We start from the raw sequence: 20,336 nt of genomic DNA on the forward strand, positions 1-20,336 counted from the left end.
TTAAATCTAATTCACCTTGCCAGTAATTTGGAACCTAAAATTATATTGCTAAACAAAAAAATCTATTATTGTACTGCAGTGCTATTTGGAAGAAAGTTTTCATGCTTCTTTTCCATATGAAATTGGAATGAATGTCGATTTCAGATGATTTCAGCTTTTGACCCTGGAACTACCTTAGTCAACTCAATGGATAACCTATGGCAAAAGAAAAGTAGAGAGAGTAAAATATAATTATTAATTTGATCTTATGGATTGTCTTCCTGCTCGGCATTTCTTTCATTAACACCTAAAAATGATATTTGGTCAAAAACATACAGCTATCAGAACATTAAAATTTGAATTTGTTCTTGTCTCAAAGCTCAGTTTTGGAGGAATCCCAGTCCCAGGAAAACCAGGAACTTTCCTGAAGAAAAATTTCCATGGATGTATTGAGAACCTATATTACAACGGAGTCAATATTATTGACTTAGCCAAAAGACGGAAACCACAGATCCACACAGTGGTAAGAACTTAAAGCACCTTTGGTGGGGGGTGTTAGATTTTTATTTTCCTGAAGTTGTTCTTGTTGACAGTTTGCTCACTTGTGAAGCAAAAGTTTCTTAGGTAAGAAAATTTCTGTTTCTTCCAAAAAGGTTTCCTTATAGCCCAGCACTGGCCAAACAGTAAGTTAAAAAAGAACAAAAGAATGCATTTGAAAATTTTAGCAATCTGGGTTTAAGTATGCCTTTTGAAAGAAGTTTAAAAAAGCTGGCAGCTGAAGAAAATAAATATGAGAATTATTGTCATTACTGGCAGTGCATTAAGCATAAAAAAGTGAGACTCTGAAGTATGTTTTGAACATGTGTATTCAGTTTTTGTTTGCTAGCCCAGGCTCACATCCTATGGAATTGGGGGAATCTGCAGAAGGAATGGTGAAAAATCAAGATGGTGATTGGGATTATGCAATCAAAGTCCTGTTCCATGTGTCATCAAATACACATCTGAAATGTTCAAGTTCTGCAACAAACCAAAAAGATCCAGTAGGCCATCTACAACTTATAATTGCAGGGCTATAGCAGCCACTATGTAGGACAAAAGAGCAGAAGACTAGCAGAGGGCATTCATAAACACCAAACAACAGTCAAAAAAACATAATGAAAATCCCTTAATATCACAACACATAGACAGATTCAACCGCAATTTCTCCTGGAAAACTATTAACACTTAAATCAAGCCAAAACAAAATAATAGGGAATTTCTGAAAGCTGGGCATTCAGACAGATCAGTCATTAATAGACATATAGAGATACAGTAAATCACATTTATACATCATTCAAAAGAGGCAACAAAAAAAAACTAGAAAGGAAACAAAAAAAACCCCATAGAATAATTCCCTTTAGCAGCTCACATTAAGATAAACAGGGAACAATACCAATCAGGCAGAAAGCATTACACTGATCAAGGAAGAAATCATATACTGACCAAAATTGGCAGGACAAGTTAATATATATAAACAGGCAGCTAACAGGCACTGTCCTAAACCCTCACTCACACTAATGTCATTACCTAGTTGGGCAATAAAATGTCTGCAAGCAAACAACCAAGTTCAAACAGCACCAAGAACTTCACAGTTCAACCTTACTACAGATTTCTCTTTCATTGAAACTGTTCCACTGTTACTGGTGTTTTACCATCAATTTCCTTATATTTAAATGAAATGTAGATAGCTATAAGCAAGATCCATTATTTCTGGTCCTAGTTTCTGTGGGCATGAAAAATGTTCTTGATCAACTTTCCTGTAGCTTCCCTTTATGTACCTGAACATCACTATCATGTCTCCTTTCAATCTCCTTTTCTTCTTGCTGATTATTTTGGTTATTGCTTATCCTTCTTCTCCATCCTTGTTTTGCATACACTAGAAAAACATTTCTACCATTTTAGCAGCAAATACAAAATCCATTTCCTGCAGTAATATCTAGTTATACTATCATGATTACAAATACATGCTTACATGCTTTTGGTTTGTCGATGTCTCAAAAATGCATCCCTCAAAACTAAAGAAGAACATCCAATGAGACACAAAGCCGAGACTGTACTGAATAATTTTCTGAGGTGGTGAAACACATGCAAAATGAAAAACACATATGTAGGAAGTGCAAGAGTATTCTGACCATCATAAATAGTGCTTTGCTTCTTATCCTCAGCCTTCAGTGCTCCTTATCCTCAGCCTTATTAATGCAATATCAGGGGATTTCAATTCAATTGTGTAGAATGTGAAGGATGTGTGTTTTTATTTTATTTATGTGTAATGTACACTGAAGATGGCATTTAATTTCATTGTATGAGGTGCAATGACAATAAAGTAAAGTTAAACTTCAGTGCATTCAATGCAAAACCACCTATGATTTCTATGGAAGCAAAAGTCTGCACTGTACACATAGAAGCATTTTTAACCACCTGGAATAGAAGGTTATTTACTACTATTTCTATATTCATTTCAGGTGAAGTAAAGCTTTCATTTCTTTCTTTCTCTTTGTTCTTGCAATAAACATTTTGGTAAAGAAGAATAAATGAAATGTCCATCATTGTACTGGATGCGCAATGTTAAGCTATTGCTCCTAACCTGTTTAATTTGCTTCCAATTTTTCATTTTGTATACCCTGAAGGCAAGTCAATACAATTGTCCAAAAGATTCCCCATTTATTCTAATGTTCTCTATATCATATTGTTGATCAGGGCAAAAAAAGCATGTGAACTTTGAAAAATAACATCCTAGATCAAAGTCTGAAATTTCTGATACTCACACAGCACTATTTTTGCATGTTCTCATAAGGCTCTAGGTCCAACGATCCCAATAAATATATAAACAATTTATTCAATTGCAAATTGTATAAATCAAGAAATGATGGTCTGAAACTAAATGGCTAGTAATGGAGCACTAGTCAAAGGGAAATCTGCCACTCTAAATTCCATTTTTGCATTAGCAGAACAATTTAGTTTGTTCAGTGGAAAATTATAATGATTTACAATGTTCATTTGTAATAAGCTCCAGAGCTTGAAGGTGGCTTTTGCCTGTCCATTTTCTCATTTTTATACATGATCTTGCCTTTAGCTGCAAGTAGAAAACTAGTTATGTAGATATTTAAGTATCTCCCAAGATTGGATCCTTTCAGGCCTTTTTGAAATTAGGAAGGTAGAAGGTTGTATCTGAATTTAAGTTCCTTCAAGATAGGGCCTCTGAATGAGGAGCTATTTGATCTTAGAAAATACTGGTCTGGTTATTCTATACATTAGTTGAACTTCAAGTTAATTGTTTTGAAACTTTGAAAGTTTCCCTTCCCTTCTCCTTTTCCCCCTTCCCCCTTCTCCGAGGCAGGGATTTTTGACATTGTAGCTCACCAGTTTTGTGACTGAATGCAAACAACTTCTCCAAGTAATGTGTTGCAGAGCCAGAGGTGGTATTCAGTAGGTTCTGACCAGTTCTGGAGAACCGGAAGCAGAAATGTTGAGTAGTTTGGAGAACCAGCAAATACTACCTCTGACTGGAGATTTTACAGTATCCTTCCTCTGCCATCAAACCACATCCACAGAACCGGTAGTAAAAAAATTTGAAGCCCACCACTGTGCAGAGCCCTATCTAGCTTACTATAGCCTAATATATCTCATAAGTGTTTTTTTCGCTCCCTAAGTAAACATATCACTCAGAATTCATTATGCTTCATATTGCCATTATCTCATGTCTAAAGATCAGTTGATCAGTTGATTTTATCAGCAATAGTCCCAATCAAATTCTAGTACGGCAAATAAGAATTAAGGACCCAAGTCAGGATTATTTTAAAAATTGTTATAATGACTTATAGTGCTTAGTGTTTTTTATTTATTTATAGATTTTTAGCTTAACTATTCATAGCAAAGAAACTGTAAAACTGTAAAATATTTTTTTTTACTTTAGTTTATTAATGCCACATTTGGTTACTTATTTTATTAATACCATATTTGGTTACTTATTATTTGGAATGATATTTGTTTTATGCTGGTCTATGATTGAAATAAACCAAACAATGATTAGGATTGAACCTGTATGTGTGCTGTGTTCTTTCATCTAAGAGGGCCACAAAAGACATGACCTTCCAAAGCTTTTATCCACATATTTTCTTAGTTTTCTTCTTGGAGACTACAGTGCACTGTTTTAGCATGTTTCTAACACACTGAAATATTCCTTGGAATTACAGAAAGCCACCAGTTCTTGCCCTTTCAGAGTCTAATGCTAATGGCTCCAGTTGGAGTAGACTCTGAAAATCACAAAATTGGAAGTTACATGAAAGCCTTGTTTTGCCCACGTTTACTATAGACTTAACAAGTCATTCTGTATCCATGAATATTCAACAGTCAACAGTAGTCCAGTCTTTTCATACTCATACATGTGGTCCTTGATTTATGACTGTGATGGAGCCTGCAATCTTAAGCCATGTAAAATGTGATCACATGACCAACCACCTTTTACAGTCTTTTTTGTGATGATCATTAAGTGAATCTACCCTTGCAGTTTGGTAATTCAAAAAAGTAAAATGCCTGAACATTGGGGGCTGAGTGATGATTTTTTGGAGGGAGATTCAAACCAAAGGCAATTCAATCACATTGCTCTTTTAATTTTTTCAAATCAAATCAGTGGAACAAATACTACCTCACAGGGGTACTATTGTTGGAAAAATAGGAGGAGGAAGGTGTGTTTGATGTAGTCATTATCTTAAGTTATTATCTTGAGTCATTTGTAAGAATAATAAAGGCTGGATATAAATTTAATAAATAAATACTTAAATATGAGGTGGAGATTTTCTATGAATTTCTCCAGAATGACATGATACCTTCTCTTGGGGTTAACTGAAGCATTGAAAGTGATGGACCGCTGGGGATAATCAACGAAAGGCAGTAAACATACCCCTTGGATACTCATAATAAAATAAATGTGATTGATAAATAGATGGAAAGATGGATGGACGGAGAGAGAGAGAGAGACAGGCAGGCAGGCAGGCAGACAGACATTTCATCAAGTTGATAGAAAAAGAATTTTGATTTGTAACATAAATTACTGCCAATTATTTTTTAATTTACTTTGAATCAGCAGCATAATTTAAGCAAGCTATTGCCATTATTTATTTATTTAGCAGAAATATGGATGTTCATCTTATATATAATTACACTGTGCAACTTACAACATAACAATAAAACAAAGGATATGCTATTACAAAAGCAACAAAAACCTATACCTCACATTATTGTTAAGGACGTTGCACTTGATTGTATGATCGTTTTTACCATGATTCTTAAGTGAGTTCCTGCAGTTGTTATGAATGATGTGATCATTAAGGAAATCCAGCTTCCCCCATTGACTGTCAGAAGCGATCACATGACCCAGGAATGCTGCAACTGTCTTAAATACATGCCATAGTATATATTTAACAAATCTTCAAGAATCTTCAGAGAAATGAAATTTGTTTCATTTTTTTAAAAAATTTTTAAACAGCATTTTGTTCAGCTGAAATCATCTTTAACTGTTTAATTGAGACTGATCTCTAAAATATGGAGAGCTTCAGCTGCTGATAAAATTTTTAAAAAGCTCAAAGAAAGAGACTTTTGTTTTTCTCTGTCAGTCTACCCCTCATGTGACCTGAGTTGTTATGGCTGAGTAGAATGTGGAAATGACCCACTGCGATAACAGAGGTAAGGGGCAAAAACAAGTGATATTGAAAAATATAACAAAGTAATGCTATCCAAAGAAGAAAGAAACACATGCAATCATCTCTGAATATAATAGTCAAGTCAGTTTTTCTGTTGGATGGGAATTCTTAACATGTTACCTCAATAAAGAGCAGTAAACCTCAAATCTCGATTGGTTCTGCTCACAATTCTGAGCTGCTGTTCAGTACTTTTTTATTTTCATACCCTCATTATTCCCAGAGTAAATCAGATGCACGTATGATGGTATTGCAGACTTTGTACAATGGGTGATGAGAAGAGGAGGAAGCCTGGCTAGAAAAAAAGGAATAACTTTTTAACCATTACTATGCACATACAAACATGTTCCAGATTCATTAGGAAGTAGTACAAAAGACTAATGCATAACATTTTCTATGTACGGAGGTGGCTCCGAATATTTTGATGTCTTGGAAGACAGTTTAATTATTGGTCATTCGCTTGGATAATTAAGAAGTGTTCCATACCCTGAATATTCTGCATGTTTTATTTTTAGAAAATGGGGCAAACAGCTGGGCCATTAAATTATTATTGGCCTATTCTACATTAACAGAATTAGTTGAAAATCAGATTAAAAGTTCTAAATGAGTAAAAAAACTCCACACCACTTAAAACTGCAAGACAGGAATCAGGTTTTTAAATGTCATGTATAATAAAAATCTTGTAGAGCAAGAAAACTACCCCAAAAAGAAGTGACTTAGTATACGGCAGTGGTGGGATTCAAATTTTTTTTACTACCGGTTCTGTGGGCATGGCTTGGTGGGCATGGCAGGGGAAGGACACTGTAAAATCTCCAGTCAGAGGTGGTATTTGCCGGTTTTCTGAACTACTCAAAATTTTCACTACTGGTTCTCCAGAACTGGTCAGAACCTGCTGAATACCACCTCTGGTATATGGTACTTTATAGTTCTTTATAACTTTGATGTGCTAGTTTATATATGGAAGCTTTTTTTCTAAACGTTATGAAATGACACACTTAAAATTCAATTAATATTCTATTATACCATAAACAGCTATTGTGGCCTTGATTCCAAAAGCTGTTTCATATGTATCCATGGTTTAGGAATCCTGTGGAGATTTGAATGTTATATTTATGTATTTTATTTATTTGTATTCCACCTTTTTATTATTTCTTTTTATTTTTAACTCAAGGTAATGAACCTATCCACCACAACCTCCCCCTCCAATTTTCCCCACAACAACAACCCTATAAGGCAGGTTGGACTGAGAGAGAGAGTAAGTGGCCCAAAGTCACTTAGCTGGCCTACATGGCTAAAGTGGGATTAGAACTGATGGTCCCCTGCTTTCTAACCTTGTGCCTTAACCACTAGACCATTATTTCAATATCACATTATATCTCTTTGATTTTTTTAAAAAAATCATTAGCTAGATAGCAGAGGTGGTATTTAGCAGGTTCTGACCGGTTCTGGAGAACCTGTAGCAGAAATTTTGAGTAGTTCAGAAAACCAGCAAATACCACCTCTGACTGGAGATTTTACAGCATCCTTCCCTTGCCACGCCCACAGAACCCATAGTAAAAAAAAAATGAATCCCATCACTGCTAGATAGGTATAAATGCATAAAGAACCAAACAATACTTCATTTGTTGTGTGAGAAATTATTGTCCTGTCAGCAAAGAAAAGGGGGATGTGGTGGCACAGAGGTTTAATGATGCTGAAACTGCTGGCCAGAAACTGTCTGCATTCTGGCGGTTTTAGCCCAACTCCATGAGATGGAGTGAGCTCTCATGATTTGATCCCTAGCATCTGTCCACCGAGCAGTTCCAAGTGCAAATAGATAAATGGATATCACTTCACTGGGGAAAAAATATCTAGCTGTGTTCATTTGTGTGGAGAGCAGAAGCCAGCCCTATACATGGTCAGATGTGACATGAAGTGAGACTGGTAGCGAAGCCTGAAAGAGCCAGCAACCCAAGCACTGCTAGCTAATTGGTGTAAAGCTACTTTGCGCCTGCAATGCACCAAGGATAGACGTACAAGAACTGAATGGAATAAACTAGTTATCTAGGCTGTCAGAACCGCATAGTATTTAGCATGTAGATTTCCCTGATGTTGTATGCCATATGCTAAATGAATAATAAGCAAAGAAAACACAATAGAGTTGAATGTGTTATGTGCCAACTACTTAATCTTTAACTCTGACAATTTTCTGTCCTCTTTCTCTGCTCTTGGAGAAGGATAAATACAACAATTCATGATATTGTCAGTCCTATGGAGGTAAACCAGACACAGACATAGAGTCCACATAGACCTGAAACCACTTTTATTAAGATTGGCTTTAATAATATAATTTTACAAGTTTCAGGGTGCTTCCTTTTCTCCTTCTTTTCTCTTTAGGTGAATTTAAGGGGTGTCAGCCCTCTCAGATAAACCATAGAGGAAACTTGATGAACTAATTCTATTTTATTGTAAGGCTGCATTAACAGTCGAAAATACTGTGCAATCTTCCCATTTATCACTTTTAATTGCTTGATCTGTTAGGGTGGGTTCTTCCAAAATTTCTTTCTCTGATTTTTGTGGACTGGGGACTCCCCCATCACCTGTTTGATTCTTTCCTATGCAACATTTCTTTCCCCAATTCCCTAACGTTACACACACACACATTCCTTATATGAGGTATCTATCTAAGATATTTTTGGACCTCTCCACACTCATCTGGCCTTCTGCAATGTTTATCTGTTTGTTGCCTTAGTAACAATCATCCCTCTCTTATCAAGGCCATCCTCTTTACTCTCTACAGATGTCATGCCTGGGATTGCTGAGGGGCTCTTACTAATAGTTTTCCCCTTTCAACAATCTTTGCCTAAAAAGTGAGTTTAAAAGGGGCCAAGAAGATGACGATGGAACCCATCTAAGATGCTGTCTTAGTCAGGGAAGTGAGGACAGTCAAGTTTCTTGGTAAAAAAATGTATCATAAAATGAGGGAAATTATTTAAATCTCAAATAAAACAAAGTCTCATTGTAGTTACTGTACATCTAGGTGTTAACTGTGTCCTTTGTGGAGGGTGGGGAGTTTATACAATTTGTTTATCCTAAGTTGAGGGTGTTGTGTATACTGGCCCACTTATTATATAGTATATATAGTGACACTATTTTATCTCTGGTGAACCTTGGAAAAAGCATAGAATATTTGTCAATATTTCCCTCCACCTTTCTCAATTTCTTATTAATACCTTACAGATTATCTATTTTTGTCATAAACTCTGCTCTAGCAGTTGAAACTGGATATAGAACAAGGCTGCATATATCATAGGTTTCCAAGGCCATCAATTCTAATCCCCTTTCCTATACAGGAAACTAAATTAAAGAACCCACCAAACAGAGCTGTCAAGCTTTTGCTTAAATACAATCAATGATGGGGAACCTACCACTTCTCTGGCTAATTGGTTTCCACTCACAGATAGCTCTAATGTTTAGGAGGTGTTTCCTTTCATTCAATCAGAATGGATCTTATTGCAATTTAAATCCATTCTTCCATGCCCTGCCTCTTGGAAGGATAGAGAACAATGTAGAATATTGTGGCCCTCACTGAATACCTTATGACAATTTGATGAGGAAACATGGATTATCATTTTCTGTGTTCCTTTTTTAAAAACAGTTATTTACCCATTTACTCATATTACCTATACCTTTGTAGAATGAGAGTTTTACTTGTATTTGCTTGAAGTTGAGATGTAGGTCATACAGGGATGTCTAAGACTGTGAAGACAGCTATTAAATTAAAACAGCTATTAAATTAAAACTAAAACATTAGTATAATTCTCCTTTGGATCTCTGTTGATCTCAGGAAAGGAAAGAATAGGATCAGCATACAAACTATTTTATTATTTAATTTTGAATCCTTCCATATATTTAGCAGTGCAAAACATTTCTTTTTCATGTAAAGATCCATTGATTTTTCCTCATCATACCATATTATACTGCCAGGGTTTGGATACCATGCTAAGTCATGAAATATTTGTGTCTTAGTTTGTTTTGCAATTACTATGGGTTATAAATCATTGTGGATAATAAAACATTGTGACTTAGTCAGAAATAAGATTCCAGTCAGTTGTTTATTCCATGAAACCTATCTGAATGCAATGTTTAAACCTCTCACTGCTTCACTGCAATCAAAATATTATTCATATTCAACTTCTCACTCAACCAACACTTGATGTACATTTTCAAATTAGCCAATATTCAGTTGAGGGGGGTTGTCATCAACTTAAATAACTTTAGCTGAGATACAATATGGATTTAGTTCTTGGCCCATACAAGCTAAATCAGCCTTTCCAATATGAAGCATTCCAATTGTTTTGGACCATAATTTTCATACACTTGGCTATAATAGTTGGTCTAATAGAAGTTGTGCTCCGCTATACCTGAAAAGGGGGGACCTCATTTAAAGTATTCTACAGATGGATTGAATTGCTGTGAAATAGTTTAAATGACAGATCATTTAGACTATTTTCATAAAAGTGTCTTCTCCAAATAGAGTACATAATTACTTTCATTCATATTATCTATAAGGCATTGCTCCTTAGTAAATTATCAAGCCCTGCATAGCTGGCAAACTCATGAAGAAATACCACATATTTTTCAGAAGGACAACTTTAATGCTACTTGGAATAAAAATATAATTTTGAAAGCCATAAAATTAGTAGGTAGGCTTACAATAATCCAATTAATGTGGAGTTTATTTGAAATGTTTCTTTTTTGCACCTCCCACTTCTGGTCTAGGATGCCTCTTCTCACCCCCACTGAACATCTCCACACACACCCTCCCCTCTGCTTTCCACAAACTTTCACAAAAATATAGACAATGTACTGAGTTGTAAGTTGAATAATTCCTGAAAACCAAACAGTATAGCCATGGCTATTCCAAGAATATAGTTCCAAATGAGGAGAATAAAGTTGCAGTAGTGGGTTGTTTTTTTTCTTACTTAAAAGATGAAACTCATTAAAACCAGGCATGTGCTTTCAGAAAAGGTAGTTGTGCCAGTACCAGTAATTACTGACTGGTTGCACATATTTAAGCCAATATTATTATTTTTCTTTTGATTGATTGAATACCTGTGCTATTTGTTGAGAATTTATTTTACTTAAAATGGATGGAGCAAGACGTTTTGTGATGCCTAAAATATATTTGACTTTCAAAGCAAGAAATCAAAAACAACTACAGAAAACTATTAGAACCCTGGTATAAGTGGTTTGAATTGGAGTTTTGAATCCTTTGAAAGACCAAATAAGACTCAAAAATTAAACTCTGGATTTGGTATGCTGTATACATTTGTGAAAATTCACCACTTTTGGTTGTCCTTCTTGTTTGTTTCTATCCAAGGTGAGCTTCCAATATTAGATGCAGGCCGTCTTTGTTTTTCTGCATTCAAAAAAGGGAGATACCAAGTTATTTTCTTTGATTTTCTTTTTCTTTTTCTTTGATTTTCACATTTGTTTTGTATCAGAATGATCAATATCATTTTCAGATGGGCTGAGAATGTCCCCTGACCTCATGTTTCAAGCATTGGAGCCATGCAATTAAGTGATAATGCTCATTTTCTGCAAGCAGAAAGGCTGTGACATCTTTTGTTGCAAAGTTGGCCAGTGACCTAAAAGCTTGGGGAACTCAGATAAACAAAATCCAGAATTGTTAAGCCAAGCATATGGTCCTTCATGTCTCTCCGCGGGATGAAATTTCACTCAACTGAGCATTTTTCTTTTGTTAACTGATATTTGGAGATGAGATGCTTCAGGAATACAAATGTATTAAAACCTGTCATTTTCAGGAAATTAAAAAAATCTTAGTATGTTTTGTTAAATAATGCAACAATTATTTGAAGAAATTATTTATTTTCTTGTTTTCAGTGTTTTCCCATCAAAAGTAGGAAAGAACTAAGTTAGAAAAATGACAAACTCTACATCAAAGCAGAAGCATTTCTGCTAACTCTGTCCCACCTCCCTATTATTGTTCTTATCCTAATTATTACATTGTGTTAATTCTTGTATCACAAGTGGGGTACGATGCCTCAGCAGATAAAGATGCTGAGCTTATCAGCTGGAAAGCTGACAGTCCAGGTTCAAGACCTGAGCACCATGCGATGGGGTGAGCTCCAGTTACTTGTTCCAGCTCCTGCCTCCTTAGCAGTTAGAAAGCATCCAAATGCAAATAGATAAATAGGTACCACTCTGGTGAGAAGGTAACATTCTGTGTGCCTCAGCATAGAGACATGTTGGCCAAAACTTTTCACTACTGGTGTGGCTTGGTGGGTATAGCAGGGGAAGGATACTACAAAATCCCATTCCCTCCCCACCCCACTAATCTGCTTTCTACCTCCGTTCTCCAGTGCAGGGCAACAAAAGAAGACCCAGCCAATCAGCTGGGACTCAGGAGGCAGAAAATAGGTGGGGGTGAGGCCAGTCAGAGGTGGTATTTGCCAGTTCTCCAAACTACTCAAAATTTCCTCTACCAATTTTCCAGAACTGGTCAGAATGTGATGAATACCACCTCTGATGTTGGCCATGTGAATATGGGAGCTTCTTCTTGGCTAAGAAATGGAAATGAGCACTACACCTACAGTTGGACATAACTGAAAGGGGAAGCCTATACCTTTACACTTACACAATACCTAAATAGGTTTTCTGTGGCTTGAGCATGTATCTGTAATGATAGTTTTAGTTCACTGCCTGTATTTTCAAACCTTAACGGCTTTCATATAAATTGTTCCTCCAGAATTTGTAGCATCAGCAAAGTAGTCAAGAAATTCAGAAATCTATTTTGTTCATACATGTGTTCCCCCTCTATCTTAACAGGATGCTAAGATTTCCAGTTCCTTAGGATTTACTAATTGAGTAAGCAGGCTTATAACAATAATACTGTTTCTAGGTCAACTGAAGTTTTCCAAAATTTCTGCAACTTTTTTAATTTAAGAATTTGTAACTATTTACTTTAAGAAAAATGAGAGAAGAAGAAAAATGTGGCTGATTTTGCAGCCATGTATCAACCTTCCATGCTTGAAAGGATTCGAGAAAGTCTTCAAATATATTGAGTCTATATGTGATAAAGTCTAATTATGATAAGGTCAGTCCCAAATCCTGTTGCAAAGTCAAAGCAAAAAATATTTGGCATCCTTTAGATCAGGGCTGTCAAACTCCTGACCCGTGGGCAGATGCTTCATGCACTGGCCATACCCACGCCCGGTTTAGTGAAGGGGAAAAAGTCCTGATACATCACATGATGCTGCTGTGATGACACAAGTTTGACACTCCTGCTTTAGATATATACACAATCATTAATTCATGAGCAATATCCTGTTCAATAAGCTATTGCAACTGTACTAATTCGCTTCTAATGATCTTTAAGCAAACAATTTATTTTATCTTTTATAATTGCTAAAAGGATCCATTTGAACTTAAGCAATGACCCGTCAGAAATTTTGTTGTTGTTAAAATAGGTAGCGCCAAAACTCTTGTCTGATGACAGGATCTACCAAAGAAATGTTAAGTATCTTCCTTTAAATGTCTCAGTTTAGTAAGTTAAAATTGTTATAAAAGCAGCAGAAACCCCTTTGGAGTAGATTTCAGTATCTGTTAAAGGGATCATTAATCAGACTGCAAACACTGGACTCCATGGAGTTCTCAAATATCAGATGAATGCACTAGATAAATTTTTTAGAAGCTCGACACATCTGATCTTCTGCTTCCCCCGAGGTCCAGAAACTTCTTATTCTATATCGCAGTCAGGGAAAAAATTGGTTTTCATTTTAAGTGGGTTTACATTATTATATCAACTATTTCAGAGGAGGCACTGGGGATAAGCTGAGGCCTGATAATTTTTTTGGTAATAATCTTGATCTTCAATCCTATATAACTCATCTCTTAAATAGTGAGAAAACTGGTGAATTGTCCAGTCCGAATTAAGTTTCCATCAAAGACCAATTAAAGTATATACAGTATGTGCACATAATCTTATTATATATTTTTTCAGTTGCTTACCTTTGATATAGTCATGTCAGTGTACAGTAGTATATCAAACATAATATCAGGAAGAAGCATAAACAGCTAAGACAAAAGGACAAATATTTCCCTAAGAACTTACCTTTTCTTTGGAACCTACTAAAGCTTTATCTGTACTTTCCTTGTCATCAGACAAGGCAAGCAGGCTTTCTGGAGGGCAGCAATGGATGATATCACCCCAGTGGTGGTATTCAGTCAGTTCACACCGGATTGGGCGAACCGGTAGCAAGGATTTGGTGTGGGTCACTGAACCGGTAGTAAGTTCTGGCTGGCCACGCCCCCAACCCGGTCACCCTCCCACTTGATGCTCACTTCACCCTGCCCACCTGACGTTCACCAAAGGTATTTCTTTCTTTTTTTCCCTCCCGACAATCAGATGTACATACGATCAGCTGTGCCAGGATTCCCCTTGCTGAGGCCCCGGAAGGCAAAAAATGGCTCAGCCCTCCCTCAATTTTTTGCCTTCCTGAGCCTCAGAGGAGCCTTATGGGAGCAAAAATGCCTCCCCAAGGCTCTTCTGAGGCCAGGAAGCTCCCAAAATGGAGCATGGAGCGGTGTTGCATGGCCCTCCCATGCTATTTTTTTCTTCCTGAGCCTTAGAGGAGCAACCTCCCCAGGCTCTTCTGAGGCCCAGAAGGCCCAAAAAGTGGGTGGTGGGGTGGCTGCAAAAAAGCAAAAACAAAAGTCACACCCACCCAGTCACATGGCCATGCCCACCAAGCCACAGAACCGGTAGTAAAAAAATTTGAATCCCACCACTGCATCACCCTCTATTAATCTCTCGTTCACCTTCAAAGTGACCTCACAATGTGTTTCTTCATTCAACTTTTGAAATATGCTTTTTTTTAAATGTTCAAGTAACTGAGGGAAAAAATGGTACGCCCCTAAGGCTATTAAAGAAAGAAGAAGAGAAAGAGAAACTGGTTGTTTAAATTAGAAAAATAATAATCAAAGCAACATCAACAACAAAATTTGATTTCAAACCAGCACCCATGCCTAGGCTATATGAAGATTTTAACCACTGTTCTGATTAACCACAGATAGCTCTTGTTTAGAGACTTCAAATGGCACTGGCAACTAACTTCATTAGGCAAAACAGTCACTAACTAAAACTATGACTGTCTTATGATCTTATTCAGCTTCCCTGTGCTTTACAGACCTGTGAAGGTCATAATTCAGGCATTAGTCACAAAGTTATTATGAGTAACATGCCACAGTTTATAAGTATACAGCAATCAAACTGACAAATAAAAGAGTTAATGCCAGTGTCTAATATCAGCTGTATTTTACTGGATATGAAATGGGATAATATGCCAATGAATATGTAGAACAGCATTAGCCATTATGGTCTGATCAAAAAAGTTTATAAAGAAGTTTTTATTTAGGAAAATATTCCCCCAAAGTGTATATACTAGATATGGTGGCTTTAAAAAGAGAATTGGGGAAAGTTTCTTTAAAAACTTGTACATTTTAGGGAAAGTTCTGAACAAAAAATGAATTTTCGGCAGTTAAAAAAATGGAAAAATAAAATGTATGTTTTTCATAATTAGGATGATTCATTTATTCATTTATTCCTATTATCAAGTATCCTATTACTATTCAGCTAATTTTGACTGGTCATTATTAGCTGTGCTTCTTGACTTGATGGATCAAAATTCTTCCTTCTAAATTCTGGAGATTGGGCTATTTATTATATGAAATTAATTCATCTTGCTCTGACATGTAATGAATCTTATGTTCTACAAGACTGAGTATATTGAAATGAAAGGCAGCCTTTTCATAAAGCAATTATCATATTCTCTATGTTACCTGGCCATTTTATTTGACTTTTAGCCAGTACCTAATTATGACCAAACAAAGCAGTCCCAGTGGTATGTTTTCATCAGATGATACAAAGTGTAATTTATGCAGGTTTGGATTATATTTTTCAAATTTCCAGCTCACATCATCTTGGCCATATAACAAATACTAATGAATTCAAAGAGGAATCCATTGATATGCCTCAATTTGTTTTCATGTAAAAAAAAATTCCCACTAAAGATTTTGTTTCATCTTGTTGTGAATTAAATCTCTTACCAGAACTAATTTTCCAATGTAAATAATAACTGTCATTTTCCATTTATCATCCTTTCATCAAAAAAATCCCCAAGCATCATATAACATTTCCCACACATTGGCCATATTTCGTTACTTCTAATGTTCCTATTATAATGAGGCATCTGCTCTAATCAGAGGCTATCCTCACAGAAAATATTTTTTTTTGTATTGATTTATCAGATTTCAGTTGATGTTTGGCAAAGTGCCTTGGATTAAAAGCAACCCTTCAGTCCTCCCACAATGCCCTTTTCTTTGGAAGAATTGTATGCATACGTCCCATCCTATATTGTTAATTGCTAGTCATTTGATTTTGGTGAATAAACAACTGTGGAATTGTTGAGAACAAAAAAACTGGGCTCTCAGCGACTCTGCAAGAATGCATTTAGCTCTGAACTGAAGGTGCTATCAAAAATAGTTTGAACATTCTCAGAGTGTTCCCAGTATCGTCAATATTACTAACTGCCCTGGAAATTATTTAGTTTGAAAAGAAATGTTTGATTTTGATCAGCTGTAGTTAAAACCTTTAGAAATCGATGGCCTTGAGAAATTTGTTGTTGGAGTGGAAGTGGCAGAAAAGTAGTACAAGCAAAGAAGATTTTCATCTTAGTCCAATTCATGTATAAACCATGCTCCACAGGAGTTTAGAATGATCAGTCTGATGTTGCAAATGGATTATAGTGCAGTACTCATACTAACAGTGAATCCTGTTAAAATCTAAATTCTGCAGGACTGGGTGTATTGAAACAAAAGGCAGGCTTTTCATATAGCAGTTTTCACATTCAGTGTGTTATCTAGCCATGTAAGACCTCCAACCAAACCCTTTGGATAGGAGACATGTTCTGAGATCTCTTACATTGCCAGTTATGGTAGCTGAATTTTTACTGAGGGAATCAGTTAATTAGATTTAGCAGTGGTTGTTCAAATTATTTTTTTCTTTTTACTAACTCGCCTGTTGTGGTCGGATCTCAGGTTTTCTACAATGCAAATTATGTAGACTGCAGTAGAGCCTGCAAAGTTGGTTGGAGTTGGAAACCTTCTAAATCTGCAAACTGTTTACTCAGTCTAGTTCACTCACGTACCATAGAGTCTTATTTCTGGCCAACTTTAGAGTTCTGCCCTCTGCAATATAGGATGAGAAAAAATAAAAGGATAAAATCACATCTAATGAGAAAAATTGCCCCAATGACCAGCATGAACCCAAAACCTTATAGTATGTATTTCTTCACTGTCATTTCTCTGAGAATTTATGTGCTGGCATACTATGCTATCTTCTAGCAGAGATCAAGCTTTCAATAAGGGAAAAATGGTTGGTTTTCTACTCTGAGACCAGAACCCTGGCATTATGAACAAAATTGCCAAGTTCTTACCAGTAGCTACTGCCATAGTAGCTTAAGATATCCAAACCCTATCCAAAAATGCCAAGACCTGGGCATTTTACAGTCCCTGGGCCACAACCGGCCCTTTGGTTGTTCCTGTCCAGCCCATGTGAGGTAAATAAGTGTACACCCTGAATGCAATACAACTTCAATTGTTTTTATTTTGAATATGACATTTTCCCCCAATTTACATATGTGGATGCATGCATGCCTATATATCTTCACATTGGTTCAGCCCTCCACAACATTCCCAGTTTCTCATGAGTCTCCTTGAAACAATTAATTGTCCAGACCTGCCCTAGAATCACATCACAAAGAAGTCCTTTTATCCATTTATCTACATGCTGTTTTTATTTTATCTATTTTGTTTTGTTCTGTTTTATCTTGGTCTGTTTTGTTTACTTCTTATATGTGTAAATGTTAACTGGAGGTCAAGTTTTAAAATTCTGATCAAATTTTGGCTACTTAGTACACCCCTAATATACATTCAGTTATATTCTAAACATCCTTTTCATTTTTATCTTTCCATTGTGATAATGGCAAATTTTACCAAGCAGCTGAATGGAAAAACAGTTTGAACATCATTTGTTGTATTTCTCCTCTTTTTGTTCTTATTACTTTCCAGGGCAATGTGACATTTTCCTGTTCAGACCCGCCAATCACTCCCATCACTTTTGAGAGCTCCAATAGCAGTTACTTACTGTTATCCGGTACTCCTCAGATTGATGGCTTATCTGTCAGCTTCCAGTTTAGAACATGGAACAAGGATGGACTCCTTCTGTCTACTGAACTATCAGAAAATTCTGGCTCACTCTTGTTGTATCTCCACCATGGCAGACTGATCCTCAACATCCAAAAAGGAACACAGAAATACATGGGCATCACTGCAGGTATCATATTTACCAGATGCATATTTCCTTCTCACTTTTATTCTTGTTGTTAAATAAGGATCCTAGTCCATAACATAGAATTGGGATTCTTTGTTTTAAGGAAGGAAGCCAATCCTCAAACTGTCATTTCTTAATCCAAGCATAATATATGGTCTGTTGTGTATTATAAAGCTCCAATTTCCATTGATCTAATTTGCAGACCCAATGTAGAAGGATGATGAAAATTGAGCTTCTGTATTTCTATGGCCAGAAACTCCCTTTTCTGCTTAGTATTTCTCTCCTTTTTAATGGAAAGGATTGCTTGTATGTACACTGAGAGTTTATGCACCGGAGACAATTTATTTGTATTTCCAATCACACTCAGCCAATAAAGAATTTCTATCCTATCCTATCCTATCCTGTCCTATCCTATCCTAGCCCATCCCATCTCATCTCATCCCATCCCATCCTATCCCATCCCATCCCATCTCATCCCATCCTATCCCATTCCATTTTTTAAAACAATTTCCTGCTTTGTGGTTGATATTATAACAAATCTTTGGTTTGACATTATTCTAGGATACCAAGATGACATTTCAAAAGACATCTGGCAATAAACCCTCATTATATACTCAGTGCTCTATTGTTGAATTCTTAAGAAAAGCCTATCATTCTATTGAAGAAGTATGAACATACACAAGAGCAAGAGAGTCCTGTGACATTTTAAATACATATCTTTTTATAGGACAGGCTTTTCATGGAAAGGTTCAGCTGCCTTAAATAATTTTTACAATAAATTTATTCTTTACTCCAACTACTTGGCTGGAATTCCAAATAGTACTAAGTATTATTATTATTATTATTATTATTATTATTATTATTATTATTATTATTATTATTATTATTATTATTATTCCTAAATCCCTGTTCCTATCAGGGCTAGGAGAGAAACAACAGCAAATACATAGACAAGCTATAAATTATGGCTAGAGTAGAAGTCTTGTCCAAACTATGAAGAAGGGCTGAGGAGCAGACTAACCAAAAATAAAAGATTAATATCAGAACTTAGGAAGCCCTTCTTCAAGCAGAGTTGCTAAAGAATAAGCAACCTTCTTTCTGATCCAGAGGATCTGATAGCCCATCAAGGGCCTGGAGGTAATAAACTGCCTGAAACAAGTAGTAAAATGCTCCATTAAGTAATTCATCATGTGAACAAATTAATATAAATTAAATGAATTATAAGATCACAGATGTGGGGTTGGATATTACCTTGGAGATAATCTAATCCAATCTCCTACTTACTGTAAGAATCTCATATTATAGCATATTCAACTAATGGCCATCCAGCCTCTGATGGCATTTAGTGAAGGACATTCTACACTTCTTAAAGCTTTCTTTTTAACTATTGAGTGCCTCTTACAGTTAGAATATTTGTTTTTCTGATTTAAACCCATTCTTGCCTCCACTGCCCCTGCCCCCTCCATCTTCTGGAAGAACTCCACAATTGTACATAACCCTTCTTGAACCCTTCTTGAACCCTTCTTTTGTTCTCCAAGCTAACTGTTGTTCTGACCCAACCTGGTTCCAAGAGAGCAAACACAAGACAAAGGCAGCAGCCCCCCACCTTTTAAGGTTTAATCCACAAATTCTGTTCCTTCATAGATAAAAGGCTGCTTCCAACTAATTAGCTCTGACAAGAAAGAGCCTTGCCAAGTTATTTGTCAAGGCTGCCAAAAACCCAGAGATAAGAACTAGTTTACAAAAGTTTTCAAATGCTAACTATGATGTTCATGAGGCTGAGCTTCAGAGCATCTTTGCTTTCTGCAAAGAATGCTTCTTCAAACCTGGCTTTTATCCTCTTGAGGGAGGGGCCATTATCTTGCAGCCTTACTCCCAAGTTGCCTGTGCTTCTGTAATTGTTCTTTTCTCCAAGTAATCCTTCGTGCACGCGCACTTGGCACAGGCTCCTCGGGAACCTCCTCATCGCCAGCCCCCCACAATCTCTGAAGGCAGCAGTCCACTCCATAATGGTCCTGGCCACTCATCTGATTCCTCACTCTCCTGCACCATCACACCTGCTGCCGGCTAACCACAACAACTGTACCCAATAGTTTCAAATGTATCTCTTTAGTCTTTTCTTTCTCAACTATAGTGCTTAGAATGGATACAGTATTTTTACAACATCTGAACGAAAATATAGCACATATTGTATCACTATATAAGCAGGCAACCTTATACCACTTCAA

The 20,336-nt window shown here is 36.3% G+C and overlaps 1 protein-coding gene across 2 annotated transcripts in view; it reads left to right on the plus strand.

The window, feature by feature from the left end:
- CNTNAP5 (contactin associated protein family member 5) overlaps positions 1 to 20,336 on the plus strand; it is a 402,137-nt gene that overhangs the window by 199,683 nt on the left and 182,118 nt on the right. For both annotated transcript variants that reach the window (XM_087920476.1, XM_087920475.1), the window contains exons 7-8: positions 359 to 502; positions 17,847 to 18,111. In XM_087920476.1, coding sequence (XP_087776602.1) covers positions 359 to 502; positions 17,847 to 18,111 — 409 coding nt within the window. The remainder of the gene's footprint in view (positions 1 to 358; positions 503 to 17,846; positions 18,112 to 20,336) is intronic.

The sequence above is a fragment of the Pseudonaja textilis genome, chromosome 1 (assembly GCF_049901715.1).
Source record: "Pseudonaja textilis isolate UNSWEBS1 chromosome 1, rPseTex1.2, whole genome shotgun sequence".
Taxonomy (NCBI): Eukaryota; Metazoa; Chordata; class Lepidosauria; order Squamata; family Elapidae; genus Pseudonaja; species Pseudonaja textilis.